This window comes from Rissa tridactyla, chromosome 1, assembly GCF_028500815.1.
Source record: "Rissa tridactyla isolate bRisTri1 chromosome 1, bRisTri1.patW.cur.20221130, whole genome shotgun sequence".
NCBI lineage: Eukaryota > Metazoa > Chordata > Aves > Charadriiformes > Laridae > Rissa > Rissa tridactyla.
In genome coordinates, this window is record NC_071466.1 from 8,640,921 (window position 1) to 8,661,253 (window position 20,333).

Sequence of the window (20,333 nt, forward strand, 5' to 3'; positions counted from 1 at the left end):
CCTCCCCGCGGGGGCTGACGGGAAGGAGAGAGGCGGAAGGGGGTGCGTGTGTCCCAGCAAGATGGCGGCGACGCTGAGGATCCAGAGCGACTGGAGCCAGGCGCTGAGGTGGGTATGGCCTGCCTGGTTCCCTTCCCCTGGCCCCTCTCCCCTTCCCCTGCCTTGCACTCACCGCCGCTCTTTCTCTCCGCAGGAGGGACGAGGGCGAGGCCTGGCTGAGCTGCCGGAGCCCTGGTGAGTGCTGAGAGGCCTGAGGAGGCCTGGGAGGAAGGTGGGCTGAGGGGTATCTGGGGGGTCTTAGGGGACCCTGAGGGTTAGGAGGGGGTGAGGGCGGTTGGCTGTGGTTTGTTTAGGAGGGTGTGAGGGAGGTTGGGGGGATCCCATGGGTTAGGATGGGGTGAGGGTGGATAGGGGAGCTCTCTGGTTGAGGAGGAAGTGAGGGATGTTGGAGGGGGCCCTGTGGGTCAGGAGAAATGAGGGAGGTTTTGGGGGGGACCCTGTGGGTTAGGAGAAGGTGAGGGAGGTTTTGGGGAGGCAGTGGTTTATGAGGGGGTGAGGGCAGTTGATGGGGGCAGCATGTGGTTAGGAGGGAGTGAGGGAGGCTGGAGGGGTCTCCTGTGGGTTAGGAGGAGGTGAGGAAGGTTTTTTGGGTGGCCTGTGGTTTAGGAAGGGGTGAGGGTACTTGCAGGGGGGCACGTGGTTTAGGAGGGGCTGAGGGTGGTTGGGGAGTGCCTTGTGGTTTAGAACAACCCGAGAGTGGTTGAGGGAATGCTCTGTGGGTTAAGAGGGGGTGAGGGTGGTTGCGGGGGATTCCCTGTGGGTTAGGAGGGGGTGAGGGAGGCTGGGGGCCCTGTGGTTTAGGGGAGAGTGACGAGAAAGTGATTTCCAGGGGGGTCTGAGGGGTGGCTGAGCTGATGGCTGCTCTCCCTGCAGGGAAGCCGACGCTCTACGGCAGCCTGACCCGCCGTGGGCTCAGCACCGAGGGCGTCCCTGACATCGCTGCCTCCGAGGGCTTCGTGGTTGGGGAAGTCACCAAGGTGCCAGGGCTCAGGGGGAGCGGGGGTCGGTAACTACTTTCCACACACGAAGGGATGATACTCTTATGCCAGTCAAGATAGCAGCCTAAAGCTGTCGCCCAGTCCCCTGCGTGGTTCTATCCATCTGTCCTTGGCTTTCCACCTGTGCAGCGCCCTGGAGCTGGTCCCTAGCATCCCGTAGTCAAACTGGGGTTGTGTGTCATGGCTGGCCCGGCCATAGCAACCATCGCCACCTGGGGCCTGCATCTTGAGGAAGCATATGGAGACGAGCCCAAGGCTGCACCCTCCATCAGTCTTTAGGCTGTGGGAGATCACAGCAAGGTCAAGATCATAGCTCTGCTTTGGCAGCCTCTGTGTTTCAGCACTTCTAATTCTTTTTCCCCTCTCTTTCCTCCCCTAGAAAAGCATTCTCATTTCTTGTCCTCACGAAAATGTGTCCACAAAGTTCCTGGCCCCGTACACCACTTTTTGTAGAATTCATCAGAAAAGTGTAAGTAACCTTGTGAAGTGAGTGGAAAATTACTGAAAGTGACCATGAACTTTCACAACTTGTTTCTGACTGTTGCGTGCCTGTTCTGAGGGGTGGCCTGCAGCATGACTTTGTGTGTGAACTAGATAATAAAACATACCAGATTGTAGAAACCCAGGAAACTTGGTTATGGTTAAGTTTACCCCCCAGAATCTAAAATTCTGTAGACTGTTTTCTTGCAAGTGATCTAATTTCTGCTCACTTCAGGCCATGACAGATCCTCCTGTAAAAGAATAAGATGTGTGAAGTAGTGTATGAAAAACCAAGATAAAAATAAGAGGTTCCAGGCACTGAGCTCTTCGTCTCTGACCGGTTCAAATCTATCCCTGGTTTATAGTGTCTGTTTGCTGCCATGTAATGAAGTTGTCTGTTTTTGATATTTGCCATATGAGTTTCTGTTTCCGGGGCTGGGAATTGAACGTTGCATAAACTCATCTTGACCTGGTGGGATTTCAGAGACCAACAAGGCCCAGCTTGTCTTTAAAAAAATAAATAAATTGCATTAACTTCTCACTTATTTAAAAGCAGTCCTGCTCATTTGTCTGAATAATATTCTTTCTTATTGCATCCCATCAATCTGGGGGTGCAAGAAGTACGGCTCCTCACTGAACAGTGATACAGAAAGGCTGACTCTGACCTGAAATTTCATTTCTTCGGTGAAAAGAACTTGGCTCTACTGGAAAGTAGTCTGAGCTTTGGCTGAACACTTAACCCTACGGAGAAACGATCCCAGAGACAAGGGAGTGTGTAGCCTGCAGGTACAACCGGCTGCCCTAAAGGGAGTCCCCTGAACGCTCCTAGAAATGTTTTAGAACCCTTGTCTCATGATTTATTGCATAAATTGTTGTGATAAACCCAGCTGAAAACGCTGAAAAGTTGAAAAGCCAGTCCCTATTAACGAAGCTCAAAAGCGGTATAAATCAAGGTGCGTTTTGACATAAAGGCAGTTCCGCATCTCTACAGCTGTTTTAAGAGGAGCTTGGCAGTAAGGCAGCTCCGGAGACAGAGGTGAATCACTTCTCTGAGCTTTGTGCTGCTTAAGAGTCCGCAGCTGCCTTTTTGTGTGATAAATGGAATCAACATTCAAAGCACAGCAAAATGGAAATGCAGGCGTAAGTGTTTAGTCTGCTGTCAAATGGGTGTGATGGGTTACAGCTGCACTGCAGATCTCTCCTCTGGAAAGCAGCTGAAGCAATATCTATTAGTATGTAGATGAGTTTAAAGCCGGTGTGGACCAAGCTCCAGTTATCCTTTTTACCTGCTGCCTCTTCTTCTTCTGAGCACTCATGCTTGGCCTTGCCTGTTTACATATCCCTGCTGAAAGTTTGAAGATATGTCAAATGTCAGTGAGGCTTTTCATTCCTGCTTGAATGACCTTCACAGGCTTTTATTTTTAAAATAGAGAGCAAATTTCCACAGATTGGTTTGTTGTATAAAATGCCCCTCATGTTACCAATGTATTTCTCACATTACCAATATGGAAGTAAATGCAGTTAATAACTGTTGTAACGACTAAACCATTACCTTGTGCTCTTATTTAAATATTCTTATTTAGATCTTCTGTCTTCCTGGATATTAGCAAAAATTTTTACACTGAAAGGGTTATCAAGCATTGGAACAGACCACCCAGGCAGGTGGTTGAGCCACCATCCCTGGAGGTATTTAAAAGATGGGCAGACATAGTGCTTAGAGATATGGTTTAGTGGTGGGTTTTGTCAGTGTTGGGTTGATGGTTAGGCTAGATGATCTGAGAAGTCCTTTCCAGCTAGGCAATTTTATGAAATCCTGTTTTAATTCCCAATTTTTTTTCAAGTGGAGGTTGAGTGTTGATACTGCACCGTGTTAAAATTAGCTGTGACTTGAGCTGTCAGAGCTTTTCAGGAGGGCGGTTTAGTCCGAGTCTTGCTTGGATAGGAGAACTTACGACTGAAGTTAGGCATATCATGTCCCCACAAGCCCTGGCTGATGCATGTGCAGCAATAGGATGCCATAGGATGTCCTCCTTAACATCTGGAAACAGCTGGAGATTGATGCAGTTCTGTTATGTACTTGGCCTGCCTGAGGGCATCATCCTTAAATCTCAGGCTGTCGTCTTTCTTGGCAAAGTCTACTTGTATCTTTGCATTTCCCTGCGGAAATGGTAGTAAATCCAACTGTCTCTTCAGGCTGGCCGCTAGTTAAAGCTGAGCGCCTGTGAGAGGATGGACAAAGCCCAGTCCTGTTTGAGAATAGTTAATTGGTCAGAAAAGCAGCTAATCTGAAGGCTGGGATGAAGGTGAGCAGCCTCATCCCTTACATACCTGACCAGGTGGTTGGGACCTGCAAGCGCACCGAAAGACTGTGCAGGTTAAGACCAGAAACCTGTGCTTCGTCGTGGTGGGATTGGAATGGCGACGGAAGTGTGATCTGCAGTTCTCATCGTGGATCTGCATTTGTCATTTCTGTCAGTGGATTTTACCACTGTAGTATTTTCTTCTAATTCATGGAGTGCAAAAGCAATTATTAGGAAGCTTTTGGAGGTGATACAGTATGACTCCAGTATTCAAATCTTGCAAGACGAGACAGCTATTCCACTATGTAGTTGTGATAGTTTTGGGGTTTTTTTGCAGGATACAACACTGATGTTAACCTTTGCTCTAACAAAATCTATATAATTGTTTTTTCAGCCTGTATAGTGTTGCTGCAATCCGTATTGGAAATACCTCTGTCACTTGGAAGATGTAGTCGTTTCTTTCAAGGCTAGAATACGTGTTATCTTATTCCATGCACAACTAAAATGCATCTGCCTTTCCCGAATGGCAGCAATAATGTCTGGCACCATGGGAAAAGCTGCCCTTTTACAAGAATACAAGCTCAACAGCTGCTCTTTTTCAAAAGTATTCGGCTCTCCCCGTGTTTCTGCGAAGCCAGCAGTTGTTAATACCTTAGCGTGACAGGCCGTGTGAGGAGTTAGCCTGCCTGCATAAGGAGCTAGTCTTGAGTCAGAGTTTCAGGAAAATTTAGGCTGTACTGTTGGCTTCCTAAATATCTCAACGTCTTGTGGGCTTGTGAGCGCTCTCAAGCTGGCCAGTTAGCTCAATTTCTTATCTGTGTATTGGAGTTGCCAGAAAAATCCGGATTTCTGCTTCACCTGGGGTAAGCCTGAAATACAGCCGCTGTCTGTGCAGGCTTCTGACTCAGCGTTTCTTTTTCTCCCTGCTTTGCAGATCTCTGCAGAGTCACAGGCAGAGAATAACAATTTCTTGGTCAAATTTGGTGGCAGTTATAATAAGAAGACTGGGGTGCTTCGTGCCAGGTTCCAGTCATTCATCTGAGCTGTGGCTGCGGGTCAGCCCACATCAGCTTGCTCTTGAAGGAGGAATGCAGCAGTCTGTGTAAACAGATAAATTGAGGAGAATTACTTTCTCTGCTGCCCTTGTCCTCTAGAAAAAGCCTGCTCTTTGGGATCCACTTGTTTTTTGATTTCTTAAGGGCTTAATTAATATCTCATAAAACATATAGAGAGAGTGAGGTGAGAAAGCCTGTGAAGCCCTTGCTTAAATGTTAGGATATTATCAGGCTAAAACTGTTTAGCTAGGAGTATGGAAGCTCTTTTGGGTGTTTTAAATTAGTCCAGCAGTATGCCTTGGGGAGACAATAGCGCTGAGTGATGTACTTAGCCCGTCTCCCCTAGTACAGAGTTAGTCTCTTGAGCAGAAATACTTATATACAGGGTCATACAAAGCTCATGTTTGGTGTTCTTTATGCTTCTGCAGATTACCTGTCTTGATATTTCCAGTGGTGGAGGGCTTGGCATATCTACCAGCACAGATGGGACCATGAAAATCTGGCAGGCTGCGAACGGAGAAATAAGAGTAAGAGCGTCTGGCTTTGTTGTGTGTTGTCTGTGACATTACTGAAGTCACTCGGCCGTGACTGTGGTTAGGCTATCCACACTCTGTGGTCTAGGGCAGGCAAGAATCTGGATTTTGATTGAAAACCTAATTGAAATTTGACATCCTGGAGGTTTTAAGTCAAATCTGTTGGAAAGCATGACTTTTCCCAAGGGAAATGATGCTCAGCAATCCGGAGAGGAGTCCCAGGGTGAAAATGAGAGTGGGTACTTAGGAATGACAGCAGGGATGGCAGCTAGAACGCAGAAGGTAACTGACAGCTCCTAATCTGTGTGGTACAAGCACTGAATTTCTTCTGCAGTAGGGAAGAGATGAGGAAAAGGACTCTTGCCTGTGATGTATTAACCACAGTATGTCTAGCTGCCTTCCCAGTTAAGGTGTTTCTTGGGGAGCTTGACCTGTCAGCTGCTTGTTTGGCAGAGGATAAAGACATTTAACCTGCTATTAAAAACAAATGTGGTATTCTTTGCTATGTAATTAGCTATTCAAATGGCAGAAGGAGGCACAAATTGTACCTGCTAGCTCTCAAACTCAGAGAAATCCATTGCAGGAATGCGAATTCAGAGGATTTGAGCTTAATCCTCTGCCTGCATGGGAAGTTTTCCAGCGTCACCCCAAGTTTTCCAGCGTCATAGCTCAAAAATTGCTCGGCGTAAGGGTTCTAACAATGGAACTAGCACGTAGTTCTTTGTTTTTCCAGAGACAATTGGAAGGCCATGTGTATGATGTGAATTGTTGCAGGTTTTTCCCATCGGGCCTCGTGGTTCTGAGTGGGGGAATGGATGCCCAGCTAAAGATCTGGTCAGCAGAAGATGCCAGCTGCGTAGTAACATTTAAAGGTCACAAAGGAGGTACAGAGTACTTAGCCTTTAAAATGCTTGATCGGCCATGTGTATAATTGCCTTGCGTCTGAGGGCTAATGTTCAGTCATCAGCCTGCTGCACTTTGTGCTGTGCATTTGTATTAGATGTCTGGAGTATCTTTTCCAAGCTCCCAGAACTTGAATAAAAAGATAGGTCGTAGTTGTATTAGGCAGATGAAATTATTTCTCTCACTGACCTGTGTTTTCTTCATTAATTAAGGTTAAAAGAGGGAGGATGCAGTCCGTTAGCCTGTTGTGAGTGCCAGAGGTGGAGGCAGAGGACATTCTGCTCCTCCAAGGCAGTCTTAGCTCTCCAGAGCTCTGACTTGCATTCAGTAGGTTTGCTGCCTGCACTGGGAATGCAGCCTGCTCGCACCCAGATTATCCTGCTCACCTTCAGTTGCTCCACAGCCTCTTCCTTTTTTTTTTTTTTTTTTTTTCCCTTCTTTCCTTGACCAGTAAAGCATATAGCAGTTTATTATGGACTTGCAGAACTCGGGCAGGCAGTTACCTGCCTCGAGGACACATGCTGTTGAAAGTAAGGCACAGCAAGAGCAGCTGCAAGGATACTTAAGTGATTATTTCTTAAGAAGGGTTGCAATAATTTAAGGTCCCTCCTAACCCGAACCATTCTGATTCTATAATAAGCTTGTTCACCCTTATACTGAGGCCAGATGTTCCCCTCTGCCCCTGCTGATTGTCTTGCTGCTGAAAATGAGAGTAAATTCTTCACCCTCAGTGTGTCCTCAACATAGAGGATGCACTGGCCACCTTATGTGGTGAGCTGAATGCTGTTCCTTGTCGTCAGGGTCCACACTACAAACTCCTCCAATTGACAGTTAGTCCCAGAGAAGAACTACAAGGGATGGAAAATGAGCTGCTCGGAAAGGTTCCTGAGAGCTGTGATCGAAGCAATTTCTGGACAGAGCCTCTGTTAATCTCTGGAAAGAAGATTTCGTTGCCAGAACCCCTTGTTTGGAAGCAGTGTGGATTTATACGTAATGCTTAAGCAAGCTGCCATTTTACTCCTGTTTACACCCTCCCCAGAGCACAGTGGCCGGTAGTGCTGTCTTGTCATGGCAGGCGGTTGCTTCCTAAGGGATGCCAACTTGAATGCTTGGGTGATCGTGAGCAAGTCCAAGTGAGTTTTGCATTTGTGTGGAGATCAGATGCCCAAAACCCTCCTCCAAATTTTCTCCTCTTTGAGCAACTAACTGCTCTGTACAGGCTCCTGTTTTTCCCTGTCTCACAAGGTGCAAGGCTTTATTGAAAAGGTTAATAAGCCCTGTGGCTGGCTGCCCGAAACTTGATTAACTTAAAATTTGTCTGGCACTGAACCTGCCGTTGTTATCACGTGATGTGTTTGTGTGGACTCAAAGTACTTTGCCGCAAATGTCCCGTAAACAAAACGTGGCAGGCGGTGTAACAGAGCTTTGGTCAGAACGATGCTGGCTGGCTCCTAAAGGCTCTGAAGCTGACTTTATTCACTGCTTATAACTCCAGCCCAAACTGCTGCCGTCAGTTTGCTTGGCTTGCCCCTGTCATTTGAGCTTGTTATTTTTTAATGACTGCTTCTGTAGGGAAAGCATCAATTAAATCTTCTAACCGTCTGGCTGTTCCCTTCCAAAAAAAAACCCCACTGCATCATTTTTTCAGGTCTAGACTCAACATCACAGTGAAATGAAGTATTTAGGGGACGTTAGCACCTGCAAAGACTGCTCTTTTGATGTTGCTGTAGCTGGATAACGTGGATGCTGCTTGCCCCACACAGCTTTGGGGATTATCCAGAGCTGGACTTGTCAAAGTTCTATGAGTGCTGGGCCAGACTGTTTTCTGCCCAAGTTAGAGGTTAATTTTGGAGGTGGAAACTTGGCAGCAGCTGCGGTATCAGTTCAGTCTGAGGCGTTGCTGGTCATTTTATTGGTAATATCTTACCTTTGTGCCAGGTGGTGGCTCCTGCTCTGTAGGGTTTGCTGGGAGCTGCTGCCTTCCTCATACACCCCTTTCTAGATGCTGCCCCACGTTGCACCCCACACAGTTTGACCGTGTGACTGGTGGCAGTCTGGGGACAGTGGCTTGGGGCTTGTAGTTGGGTTTGCCTTGGGAAATGAGGTGCTTTGTCTACCTGCCTTCTGTGCCGTCTGTTTGAACACAGCCTTTGCCTTGATGTAGGTATTTTGGACACTGCCATTGTGGATCGTGGAAGAAATGTCCTTTCCTGCTCTAGAGACGGCACTGCCCGCCTCTGGGACTGTGGAAAATCCGCCTGTCTGGGTGTCATCGCTGACTGCGGCTCTCCGGTCAACGGCATCGCTGTGGGCGCTGCTGACAACTCACTGAACCTGGGCACGCCTGAAAAAGCTCCTAGTAAGGATCTTTCCCTTAAAATTCATCTTCATTCCCCTGTCCTAAAGTACTTAGGTCTGTCACAAATAATCCTGAGTGCATGGCATGCTGCTGTGTGCCCTTATACCACCTAGGGAAGGGAACTAGGGTCACCAGAAGAGACCACTCCAGTCCTGCAGAAGAACTGAGCCTTACCCAGCAGTTTAAAACTGGGATCTCTTTGGTTACTGGCCTGCCTTGCTGCATCTGGTCTCTTAGCGTATGGAGGAATGCTGTTACAGGTTCAGCAGGGGTGATCCAAACTGTCACGTTTTGGTACCATCAAGACTCGTTGCGTATCTGCTGCTGGAATTAACTGTTGTCCTTTTGTCAGGTGAACGTGAAGTTGGGACAGAAGGGAAAATCCTGCTGCTGGCTCGAGAAGACAAGAAGCTTCAAGGAGTGGGACTGCAGAGCAGGCAGCCGGTAAGGAGGCTGGGGCTATCAGAAGTACTTGCCTGGGAGAGCGCTCTGAGATGCTGATATAAAATTGGTTCCGAGGCATCAGTCCCTTCTGCTGCAGCAGCTCCTCAGTTTGTAAGCTGCCATTCACATGGCTGTGCAGAGTACCGGGCTGAGGAATTGAGCCAGGTTAAAACTAACCTAGATGGGTGAACTGGTTAGTGTCAATCCCGTTCCATTCCCCTGATAAGGTTCATCATGTGGCGCAGAAAGGGACAGCCAGGCTGGCGGCAGGGGAGGGCTGATCTGTCTGGCCTTTGGCTGAGGTTCTACACTGCGGTGTTCTCCCCGCTACGTATTCCATGGCGGAGAAACTAAAACCTAGTACAATAAAGGGATGTTTTCTCTCCTTCCTACTGGCCAGATTTTTATGTGGGGGTTTGAGGAGTAAGAATTGCTCACTAATTTAACCCAGGTATGGGGAAGAGTATTTAAACGGTGGCCAGTAGATGTCATCGTGAATGCAGGAACTGCAGGCAGTCTCATGCAGCCAAGGTGGAAAGTTACTGTTTGTTCTGGCAGGTGTTTTACATAATGTGTGAAGGGAACCACAGGTGGTTGCCTGTCCATCTCCCTCCTCTTGGCAAAGGGAGATGAGAGTTGGTAAATCTCAGGTAATGAAGTTCTTATCAGGACCATCCTGGACTGTAGGACAGGAGCTCCTGATGACGTAGCAGATTGAACTGCTTGTGGTGTTTGTGGCGAGTAAAATTTGGGTGGAACAGATAATGCTCACCAAGGCTGGTCAGTGAGATGGCAAGGGCTCACCTGGAAAAAGCTCACAGCCTCTGTAGCAATGACGGTGGCTCTTGGAGGAAGGAGTGGCCTGTGCCAGCCTGCCATGCAGATCTGGTCTCGCTGCTCCGTGGGTGTCTGAAGATTAATCTGAGCTCAGCGTTGGTTTGTCTGGCACTGTGTGGCACACGCTTTCTCCAAAGAAGACCCAGGAGCGTTCACTGATTGCACTGTCTCTGCTGACTTGGCAAGACTGATCCTGGAGCGCTGTTCTCCCGCATGTCTAGGAGCAGAGCTGAGGGATTATTAACCTAGCTCTGGGTTTGCTGGAAGAGAATTTACTGACTTAGAAATAAGTTATTGCTTCCTTCTCCTGGGTGTCCTGTGTCCTCATCTGAGAGTGTCTGACACTTGCGTTTGTTCCTGTATTCTCAGGTGTTCCTTTTTGTGGGATCCGATGCCTTCAACTGCTGCGCATTCCTCTCGAGTACCTATATCCTAGCGGGGACCCAGGATGGGAACATATATCAGCTGGATGTGAGAAACACAAAGTGAGTGAGTGCCTGGGCCTGCAAGTAGTTGAACGGCAACTAATTTTCTGGCTGGGAAAGAGAGCCAGGTTGAGGGTGCTCGCAGGCAATGCCCCTTCGAAAGGATGGATACAGCCCAAGCCGTGGCATCATGAGCTTCTGAGCCTCTTGCAGCTGTCTCTTTCACTTGGGGAGCCCTGGGGAGGGAGGATACTTTGCACAGGTTGGTGATCTAATGGGATGTTCTCTGGCAAGTGCCTCCTCAAAGATTATGGGCTCTGTGCAAGTTTCTTTAGTTACAGAAAAGCTTTTCAGCCTTGATCTGTGACCAGGGCTGCTCTTGGCGTAGCCTTACCTTGTAGATTGTTGCTTTTTATGTGTGTATATATAAAAAATTATGTTCATATACTGTGCATATTATGTTATATATGAATATCTGTGTAATTATGTATAGTCTGTGTACCTATATATGTAGACAGATTTAACAGAAAACATTCCTGCCACCAAAAGCACAGCCCTTTCCTCTCCTTCCCTGGTGAGACTTAAGTGTCTTTGTAGGATCCTGGCATTCACCCTTATCCTCATTCCAGCGCAGGACTGGAACTGAGCTGTCACTGAGGGCAAGAACTGCTCTAAGTTGTTTTTTATTAGTGTCAAAGGCGAGCTCTGAGCAGGGAAGCATCCAGATGGTGCTTTTGGGTGGGGGCTGGAGGAGCTGGCACCAAAGTCAGAAGAGTCTTTTGTGCTGGGTGAGCTCCAAGCTTTTGTCTGTGCCTTGGCAAGGATAATCCCTGTGTATAATCCATGGAGATGTGCTGATGTTCACCTGCTAGCTACTCCCATTGCCATCCTTTGGTAACATCTGCAGGGAAACTAGTGCTGAGCTCTGTCTTCTTCTAGAGGACAGACACTCTTTGCTAACCACTGATAAAGTCCCCATGTCCTGTATGTTCTCCTCATGTGTCTTTTAACCATGATCTCACATTCTTCTTTCAGTATTTGCACATTGGAATGGGCTCTTCACTGTAGACTGTAATACTCATCCCTTGTTTCTGCTCCTTTTTCTAGTTCTCCGATCCAGGTCATCCATAGATCAGGAGCACCAGTGCTTTCTCTGCTCCCATACCGAGACGGATTTATTGCCAGCCAAGGTAACTCAAGTGCTGTGTTGTGCCAGTAGAAATTGTATAATCGAATCGAGGAGTTTTGTGCTCTTTGGGTATTGCCCTCTTACATATAACCACCGGCTGGCTGGGCAGTGTCCATGGCAAACGGGCGTAGTAGGAGCTGTATTATACGGTTGCGTTTTGCCTTGTGATTTTTATTTTTTTTTCCTCCTGTGTTCCTCTAAGTTGCCTCTCAGTGATTAGAGCCTCTTCCCATTTCTCTGACATCCTCACCACACTTTTCCCTCTTCCTGGGTGTGCCATACCCTGCGATCAGGTGTTTCTGATGGGCCTGTTAGAGCTCTTTGTAATTAAGAGCATGGCTTATTTCACTAACTGGCCGATGTTCCTTCCTTACTTGGTATCTCTTCTGCTCATGTAGGTGATGGAACCTGCTTTATCGTTCAGCAAGACCTTGATTATGTCCTTGACCTCACAGAAGCTGACTGCGACCCTGTGTACAAGGTAAGGAATACGTTGTATCTCCCCAGATAAAGCGCGTAGGGAAAGGTGATGCCTTTATCTTGGGATTTGTCAGCCTGCACAACAGGTTCCTTCACACAGTTGACTTTTAAGCTTATTTTTTTTCCTACCTGAATAATCTTAATATTTTGCATAAACAAATCCTCTGTGGTACAGGCTGGTGTTATCTCTGTCGTGCAGGAGCAAAAATGAAGCAGCGGAGTAGCTCGGTTGTTGGAGTAGCTCTGGCAGAACTGTGTTTCTGTAAAAAAAAAAAAAAAAAAAAAAAAAAAAAAAGTGTGAATTAATTGTGTTGGAAGATCATCAGGGTAAAAGCAGCAGCTGGCTGCCTGTCTTCTCTTGTCCCCTGGTGACTTGAGACCAGCAAGTGGGTCTTGCTGTTGTGTTTCCAGATGTCCCGCTGTGCTTGCACGGGTCAGGGAGAGTGCCCTGGCTTCCCTGGGTTCCCAACCTGGTAGCGCTGGTGGAAATCTCCTCTTGTTTTTAACCCGTTCCAGCTCTGCGGTCCGGTTCCCCCTCTCCTAGTCAACACACACATTCTAAGATAACACTCAACCTTGCATGAAGGCCGAGATTTGAGCCATACAACTCATTGGCGTGAGCAAAACACGAGAAAATTCTGAGGAAAGTTATTTTCCCTGTCGGATCTGGCAGAAGAACCCTTATGTGAGCCCTTAACCTGCTCCTGGTGAAACCTTGAATTGTCCCTTAAAACCTGCGAATGCCGTTTCAGGGGATGCTCACCTCCTCTTCCCTCTGTGAAAGTCCAAAAGGAAAACTGATCTCTGAGAATTTTACTTCTAACTGTCACTTGGGGTTGTTACTGTGCTTAAATACTGATATTTTTTCCCCCTCCTCTTTTTCAGGTCGCTTCGTGGGAGAAGCAAATTTACACGTGCTGCAGAGACGGGATAGTGAGGAGATACCAACTTTCTGACCTTTAAGTGTTTGGATCAGCCGAATATAGTGGAGAAATGTGTCAAAATAGCTCTTCCAAGCTTATTTTCCTGTACAGGGTGTTTGAGATGTGTATATAGAATTTCTGAGGCTGTTGTGATGGCCAGGCTCTATACAGAGGTGTTTGGTGACAGGTAATATTTCTTACTACAACACAGCTGTGATCATTTGTAATTTGGAGAGCGACTCCGAGGAGTTGGAGAGGATCTTGTGTTGCAACAATTTTTTTTTTTTTTTTCACTGCAGAAAAACTGCTGTTTCTAGGGGGGAAAAATAATAAAAATAAATTAGGGGTGGGGGGTGATGAAGGGGGATTGTGTCGCAGCGTGGACTGAAATAAAGCAACTGCTTTGACAACCCCTGTGTGGAAAAGAAATTTTCCAAGAAAAATTATTAAAAAAAACAATAAAAAATAACAAAAGTTGTAGTGGTTTGGTGTGAGGGATTGGCCGGAGTCCGGAAGTGGTCCGGAAGAACTACACTTCCCATGGTGCTCCGCGCGGCAGAGACCGGAAGTGCCTCTCGGACGCGGTGACCATAGCAACGGGGGAGGCGGCCGCCATGGGGCAGGACTACTACGCCGTGCTGGAGCTGGGCCGCGGCGCCACGGACGCCGACATCAAGAAGGCGTGAGGGGCGGCCTCGGCTTTGCGAGGGGAGCCCCGGGGTGGGGGAGCGTCCTGGCGGGGCGGGAGGTGTCGGAAGTCGGGGAGGCCCTGTCCATGGCTGCCCTTTGCCTCCCCCTGCTTCCCACAGCAGGGGCCTGAGGGGGGAAAAAAGGGGCTGGGAGAAGCTGTGAGGGAGTGGCCTGGGATTGGGGGTGTCCTGGCACCCCGGGGATGGCTGCGAGGCTGGGTCCTCCTTTCCTTTCCCTTCGTAGCTATCGGAAACTGGCCTTGAAGAACCATCCTTTAAAATGCAAGGAGCCCTGGGCACCGAAGAGGTTCCGGCAGCTGGCGGAGGCCTACGATGTGCTCAGCGATCGTAAGTGGGGATACAGTTCTCTTCCACGAATTTTAGGGGCGGGAGGTGCTGGAGAGGGGCTGAAGCGTCTCAGCTCTGCGGGGAGCGTGCTGAGCTCTGAACCCACTGGCACACCCAGGGAGGTGGCATCAGCTCTGTGACCGATAGCCAGGCCGATTGCTGGCACGTATTCCTGCTTCCGTCCCAATTTGTTCTCGAGGTGGCAGGGAATCTCCTCCAGCCTCCACCTAAGCAAAGCCTGGATCTCAGGCTCTTCCCCAGCATGGGAGACCCATTCCCAACTCCTCCTTCTTCCCTAAGCCATGAAGAAAGGCATCTACGACAAGTTTGGAGAAGAGGGGCTCAAAGGCGGCATTCCCTTGGAGTTCGGTGGCGAGAACCCCTGGACCGTTGGCTACGTGTTTCACAACAACCCCGACAAAGTCTTCAGGGAGTTCTTTGGTGGAGACAACCCCTTTGCAGGTAGATGGAGGGGGTCTGGGAGTGTCCCAGGGTTTCATCTGTGGCTACTGTGATGCCATGGCCACTGCCAGCTCTGAGCTTAATGCTTTATGGGAATGTTTCCCTGCCCAGCTACTTCCAGGTCCCTCTGGTGCTGCTGGTCCCCAGTGCTTGGAGGTTAGATCCTGACTTCCCCCAGTTTCAGGTGGGCGAGAGGCTTGGGAGTGCATGTTCAAGCTGTCAGCTCTCCCCAGCTATTGTTGTGACCCTTTTCTTGGAGGATTTCCATCAAAAAGAGGGGTCAGGTTGGCGAGACTGCCGTTAACATGTAAGCAAGATAAACACGCTTACGGAAAAAAGCAAACATTTCAGCTGGAGGAGGAAGGTGGTCCCAGGCAGAAGCAGGTGGGAGGTTTTTGGGTGGCATATTTGGGGTGCTCAGCTTCTATGATAAGCAGACCCCAGGGGACTCCCCCGACCTCGGATCCGAGTGAGGTGACCCCATCTCTGCTCTCTCACGCAGAGTTCTTTGCTGAGGATGGCTCGGAGTTGATCCTGCCCTTTGGAGGGCTGCGAGGACGAGGAGCAATGAAGCAAGACCCCCCGATTGTGCGGGATCTCTACCTCTCCCTTGAAGACCTGTTCTACGGCTGCACCAAGAAGATTAAGATCTCCCGCAGGGTAGGGGCAGTGGGGGCGAAGGGGAGAATTTTGGGCTGGACTCTCCTCTCGGAGAGGAGAGTTGGCAGCAGAGCCTGAGACTTTGGGGCTGGTCCCACTCAGGGGGCTCGGCAGCCCATGGCACCATGTTTGTGCTGCGGGGAGGGATCTGAACCAAACCCAGCACAAATGCTGGCAGGATTTGAACTGGTACCTTCCTCTCTGGGCTTGGGAAAGGGAATGTTTCAGCCTGGAGAAGAGAAGGCTCCGGGGAGACCTTATTGCAGCTTTCCAGTATCTGAAGGGGGCCTACAAGAAAGCTGGAGAGGGACTTTTTACAAGAGCATGTTGTGATAGGACAAGGGGTAATGGTTTCAAACTAGAAGAGGAGAGATTTAGGTTAGATATAGGAAGACGTTTTTCACTCTGAGGGTGGTGATTCCCTGGCCCAGGTTGCCCAGAGAAGCTGTGGCTGCCCCATCCCTGGAGGGGTTCAAGGCCAGGTTGGCCGGGGCTTGGAGCAACCTGGTCTAGTGGGAGATGTCCCTGCCCAGGACAGGGGGGTGGCACTGGATGGTCTTTAAGGTCACTTCCAACCCAAACCATTTTATGATTCTATGAATGCAACATAAGGGGTGATGTGAAAGCTCATGGAAAGGAAGGACTGATTTCAGAGAGGAATGGAGGAGCACAGCATTTCCCGGGCTCCCCCTGGTTTCACTTTCACATGGGGCTGTGTCTTCTTTCTGCTCTCAGTGACCTGTATCCACGCCCCCCACCCCTTTCACTGTCCCGATCTTCTGGTTCCAGCCCTGAGTTTCTCCTACTTGATCTGTCCCAACTTGTTCCCGCAGCCACTTTGCTGAGTAGTGTGAGCTGTCCTTGCTCTCCTCTCTGCCACCTTGCATGCAGCTGGATGAGCAGTGCGGTTAAAAACCCCTCTCTTTGGGCACCTCAGTGTCATAGATCACCTCTTGGTGTTGTCCCTTAGGGGGCTGACATCCCCCTAAAGGGGATGTCACTGTGGAGAAGGACTTAGGGGTACAGGTGGATGGAGAGCTGGATGAGCCAGCAATGTGCGCTGGCAGCCCAGAAAGCTCCCCGCAGCCTGGGCTGCATCCCCAGCAGCGTGGGCAGCAGGGCGAGGGGGGGGATTCTGCCCCTCTGCTCCGCTCGGGGGAGACCCCCCTGCAGTGCTGCCTCCAGCTCTGGGGCCTCAGCACAGGAGAGACACGGAGCTGCTGGAGCGGGGCCAGAGGAGGCCCTGGAGATGCTGGGAGGGCTGGAGCCCCTCTGCTGGGAGGACGGGCTGAGAGAGTTGGGGGGGTTCAGCCTGGAGAAGAGAAGGCTCCAGGGAGACCTTGGAGCCCCTTCCAGTCCCTCAAGGGGCTCCAGGAAAGCTGGGGAGGGACTCTGGATGAGGGAGGGGAGCCATGGGACGAGGGGGAAGGGGTTTCCACTGCAAGAGGGGAGACTGAGCTGAGATCTGAGGCAGAAATTCTTGTCTGTGAGGGTGGTGAGCCCCTGGCCCAGGTTGCCCAGAGAGGTGGGAGATGCCCCATCCCTGGAAACATTCCAGACCAGGTTGGACGGGGCTTGGAGCAACCTGTTCCAGTTGAAGATGTCCCTGCCCATGGCAGGGGGGTTGGACTAGATGGGCTTTAAAGGTCCCTTCCCACCTAAACCATTCTCCGATTCTATGACAGACTGGGTAGCTGCCCAGGGTGTGCCTGCCCCGTGTGTGGGACTGTGTCTGTCACCGCAGGCTCGTGATCCATCTGGGGGCTCACCGCTGCCATGGATGGACTCCAGCACCTGGTGCTGGCTGCTCTGATGACAGAGCAGAGCTGAGCTCCCACCTGGTCTCAGACCCACCTCTCCGGACAGGACCCAGCTCTTCTAATTCCTTCCATCCACCCTCCAGGTGATGAATGAAGATGGTCAAACCAGTACTATCAGAGATAAGATCTTAACGATCGACGTGCAGCCGGGGTGGAAGCAGGGCACTAGGATCACCTTCGAGAAGGAAGGAGACCAGGTAATGACGGTGGTGGGATGTTCTGGGCCAGATTTCCTCAGAACCGACCACACGCTCTTTGCAGGTTTCCTATTTCGGCAGGCTGTGGGCAGTTGGTGGTGTGGCTAATGGTTAATTCAGGCTAATTATTGTTCTCAGAAACACTCTAAGGAGCCCTTCCTGCCTGGATTTTCCTTAGGATAGATAAAAACTAATTGAAAAGAGTGATTCTTTTGCCTGGCATCACCTTTGTGAAACCCAGTCTGATTTCCCTTGGCTTAGCGTGAGTCTTATCAAAGACTTCTTTTTGTTGTTGTTTTTTCCTTAAAGGAAGAAAATACCTTTCCCTTCTCCGTAGCCAGCTGAAAGGAGCAACAAAGGGGCAGGCATTTGTGTCACCTTTCCTTGTGTAAAATCATTGGGGTTACACCAAACCATTTCCAGGTATCTTTATTGTTTTCCTTGATTTTTAGGGCCCAAATGTCATTCCAGCTGACATCACCTTCGTCGTCCAAGAGAAAATCCACCCGAGGTTTAAGAGAGACAACGACAACCTCGCTTACGTTGCCACCATCCCCCTGGGAAAGGTAAAGAGCCAAACGAGGGGACGGAGCCAGCCCCAGCTTACGTTTTCCCTCGGGGGCTGTAAATGCAGCTCCGGGTGCTGCTCTCTGTGCCTTGCAGGCGCTGGTTGGCTGCATGGTGGAGGTGAGGACGCTGGACGGGAGGCTGCTGAACATCCCCATCAACGACATCGTGGAGTAAGTGCCGTGGGGCAAAAGACCGGTACTGGTGGGCTCAAGTGGTCAGACAGGGCCTTTCTGCAGAGCTTGGTGGCCAAGGAGGTGAATGGGCGTTTGGGAGGAACTTCAGCGTTGGCCTGTTCCTCCTTGGCAAGAACTCAGCACTTCCCAAGCACGTCCCCATTGCCTGGATTACTGGTGTGCTTCAAAAGCTTTTCCAGCAGGTTCAGGGCTGGGAATTCTAGCTGGGAGGAGGCGGATACTGCCCACTGTGAGCTACTTGCCTGGTTGGGGGCCGTGTTGCTGGTGGTAGAAGCAGGGAGAGGGCTTGGCGTGGGTGGGATGAGGTGAGATGAGGGCTGGATGGTACAGCCTGCAGGGCAAGGAACCCTGGGGACACAAGGCTGGAAGAGGAGGGCAGGCCACCGGTTGAAGCTGGAGGAGCAAACCTGCCCTAACAAACCTGCTCAGAAGCATGCGTGGGGCTCTGCACGTCGGGGCTCGGTGTGGTGGCCCCCGTGTCAGGATCATCCTGCAGCTCCTCAGCCCCTTCCTTTGCTTTGCAGCCCCAAATACTGTAAAGTGGTGCCAGGGGAGGGGATGCCGCTGCTCCAGGACCCCCGGCGCAAGGGTGACCTCCACATATATTTCAACATCTGCTTTCCCAAGAAGCTCACGCGTGACAAGAAACTGCTCTTGAAAAGCGCTCTCCTGTCCTAGGGGACAACAACCTTCCCGCTCTTCTCCCACCAATAAAGCTCTGGGGCTGGCCCTGTGACCGGGCAGAGGTTGTTCCCAGCACCGAGCACCCTAAAACACAGCACCCTTGAGGCTGTTTCCCCTGGGAACTTGGATCCGTGTTGCTTTCCAGACTCTTCTCCATAGCTGCCACCCCATGGCAGCAGCACCACAGCGATGCGGAGGGAGATGGAAGATTTTGGGGGGGTTGGAGTACTGTCATGTGCGTGGCAACAGTGATGGTTTGGGGGTGACTGTGCGCAGGGTGATGAGTGAAAGACCAAAACCAGGGAAGAGAAGACCACAAGATTTACTCAAATTCTTGCTGCACGCACTACAGCTTTCTCCTTGGTGGGCGCCTCGCAGATGTGATCCCCTTCAGTGTCTGCGAGCGAGGCACCACCGGGAAGGTGGTGATGGCAGCGTTGGGCTCAGGAGGGGACATCCTACCAGCCACGCGTGGCCATCAGGCCCCGTTTCAGCTGCTCGTAGGTGACCAACGTCACGGTGTTCCAGGAGCCGAGTTGCAGGAACGAGGGCACGAACCTCCCGCAGCAGCCAAGGTCATCACATGCCATCCCAGAGCGATGGTGCCTCCACCCCAGAAGTGCCTACGTTTTGGAAGAGGAGAGAAAAGGGTGGCAAACCCCTACTCACCCCTTGTAGAAAGCCTCGAGCTCCTCATTTCTCAGCAGGGTGAGGGCACAGCTCCCGACACTCCTGTACTGGCCTGGAGCAGCGTTCATGTACCTCGTCTTCACCACGTCCACGGGGGAGACAATGAGTGTGGCCCAGAAAGTGTCCCTGAAGGCAGAGGTGAAGTGGCAGGGGACGCTTTCTGACCAGAAAGAGCTGTGGTGGGATTTATGAGCCTGGATTATTTTAGGGACACAACCCAGGGGCTCCCTCCCTACACGGGGTGGATGCTCGCGATGGAAATCGGCCGCAGCCCTGGCCGTGCCTCCACAGCAGAGCTGGGGCCCCCCCCCCCCGCCTGAGGTGGGATTGGAGCAGCGTGTCCTGGGTGGGATCGTAGGTCTCACCTGGGTGAGATCGTAGCTCAGCGCAGTTCACTATGGCGCTGCGAGTGCTGTTGGGGGACGGTCCTGCGTGGACCAGAGCATTCAGGGCCACGGTGCCGGAGCCATCCTAGTGTGCTCCCTGGGGGCTGCACCCACCTCTGCACAACCCATGGACACCCTCCTGCTTGGCGATGGTCCTGTGGCCATCTACGGAGCCCTGGTAACACCGACCACCCTCCCTGACAGTTTGGAACCGCACCTTCACCGCGTCTGTTGTCTGGGGGGAGGCCACCACCATGGCCCCCGTGGTGCAGCCAGCCACCAGCCAGCTCCCCAGCCCGGCGCCTGGAGAGAGTACGGGCAAGGTGGGGAGCGGAAAGAAGAATATTTAAAAATATAAATCACCCATCCCCCCATGAAGTGCTTCCATCACCCAGTTGCAACTCTTATCAGGACTAAACCCCGATCCTGCGCAGTTTTGGTGCCCATGGAGGGGCTGCCCAGCAGGACAACCCCCCCCGCCCCCCGTCCAGGGACTTATGTTGTGACCCTTTGGTGTGGGGCTGCTTCTCCCAGTCGTACAGCCTGAGGCGGAGGGAGGTGAAGGTCATCTGCCACTGCAGCCCGGCCACCAGCCCCCTGTAGAGGCTGCGGAGTCCCTCTGTCCTCCCCACGGTGGTGATGGTGCC

General features: G+C 50.8%; 2 protein-coding genes across 7 annotated transcripts; both read left to right on the forward strand.

The window, feature by feature from the left end:
* The first annotated feature begins 4 nt into the window (after positions 1–4).
* Positions 5–13,396, forward strand: PAAF1 (proteasomal ATPase associated factor 1). Of its 5 annotated transcripts, XM_054202822.1 has the most exons (12): positions 6–108; positions 194–234; positions 934–1,037; positions 1,438–1,527; positions 5,322–5,420; positions 6,160–6,310; positions 8,494–8,688; positions 9,041–9,132; positions 10,339–10,454; positions 11,502–11,584; positions 11,982–12,064; positions 12,949–13,396. In XM_054202822.1, exons 1-12 carry the CDS (start codon positions 62–64, stop codon positions 13,024–13,026), a joined length of 1,179 nt encoding a protein of 392 aa, XP_054058797.1. In that variant the 5' UTR covers positions 6–61; the 3' UTR covers positions 13,027–13,396. The 5 variants fall into 5 exon arrangements, with proteins under 5 accessions (XP_054059620.1, XP_054058797.1, XP_054060450.1 ...); XM_054203645.1 differs by lacking the exon at positions 1,438–1,527 and having other exon boundaries at positions 5–108; XM_054204475.1 differs by lacking the exon at positions 934–1,037 and having other exon boundaries at positions 43–108.
* A 34-nt stretch (positions 13,397–13,430) lies between these two features.
* DNAJB13 (DnaJ heat shock protein family (Hsp40) member B13) lies at positions 13,431–18,704 on the forward strand. Of its 2 annotated transcripts, XM_054209560.1 has the most exons (8): positions 13,490–13,668; positions 13,920–14,023; positions 14,324–14,485; positions 14,988–15,145; positions 17,049–17,162; positions 17,615–17,728; positions 17,826–17,902; positions 18,451–18,704. In XM_054209560.1, exons 1-8 carry the CDS (start codon positions 13,601–13,603, stop codon positions 18,602–18,604), a joined length of 951 nt encoding a protein of 316 aa, XP_054065535.1. In that variant the 5' UTR covers positions 13,490–13,600; the 3' UTR covers positions 18,605–18,704. The 2 variants fall into 2 exon arrangements, with proteins under 2 accessions (XP_054066402.1, XP_054065535.1); XM_054210427.1 differs by lacking the exons at positions 14,988–15,145; positions 17,049–17,162; positions 17,615–17,728; positions 17,826–17,902; positions 18,451–18,704 and adding an exon at positions 14,597–14,734 and having other exon boundaries at positions 13,431–13,668.
* Positions 18,705–20,333: the final 1,629 nt, after the last annotated feature.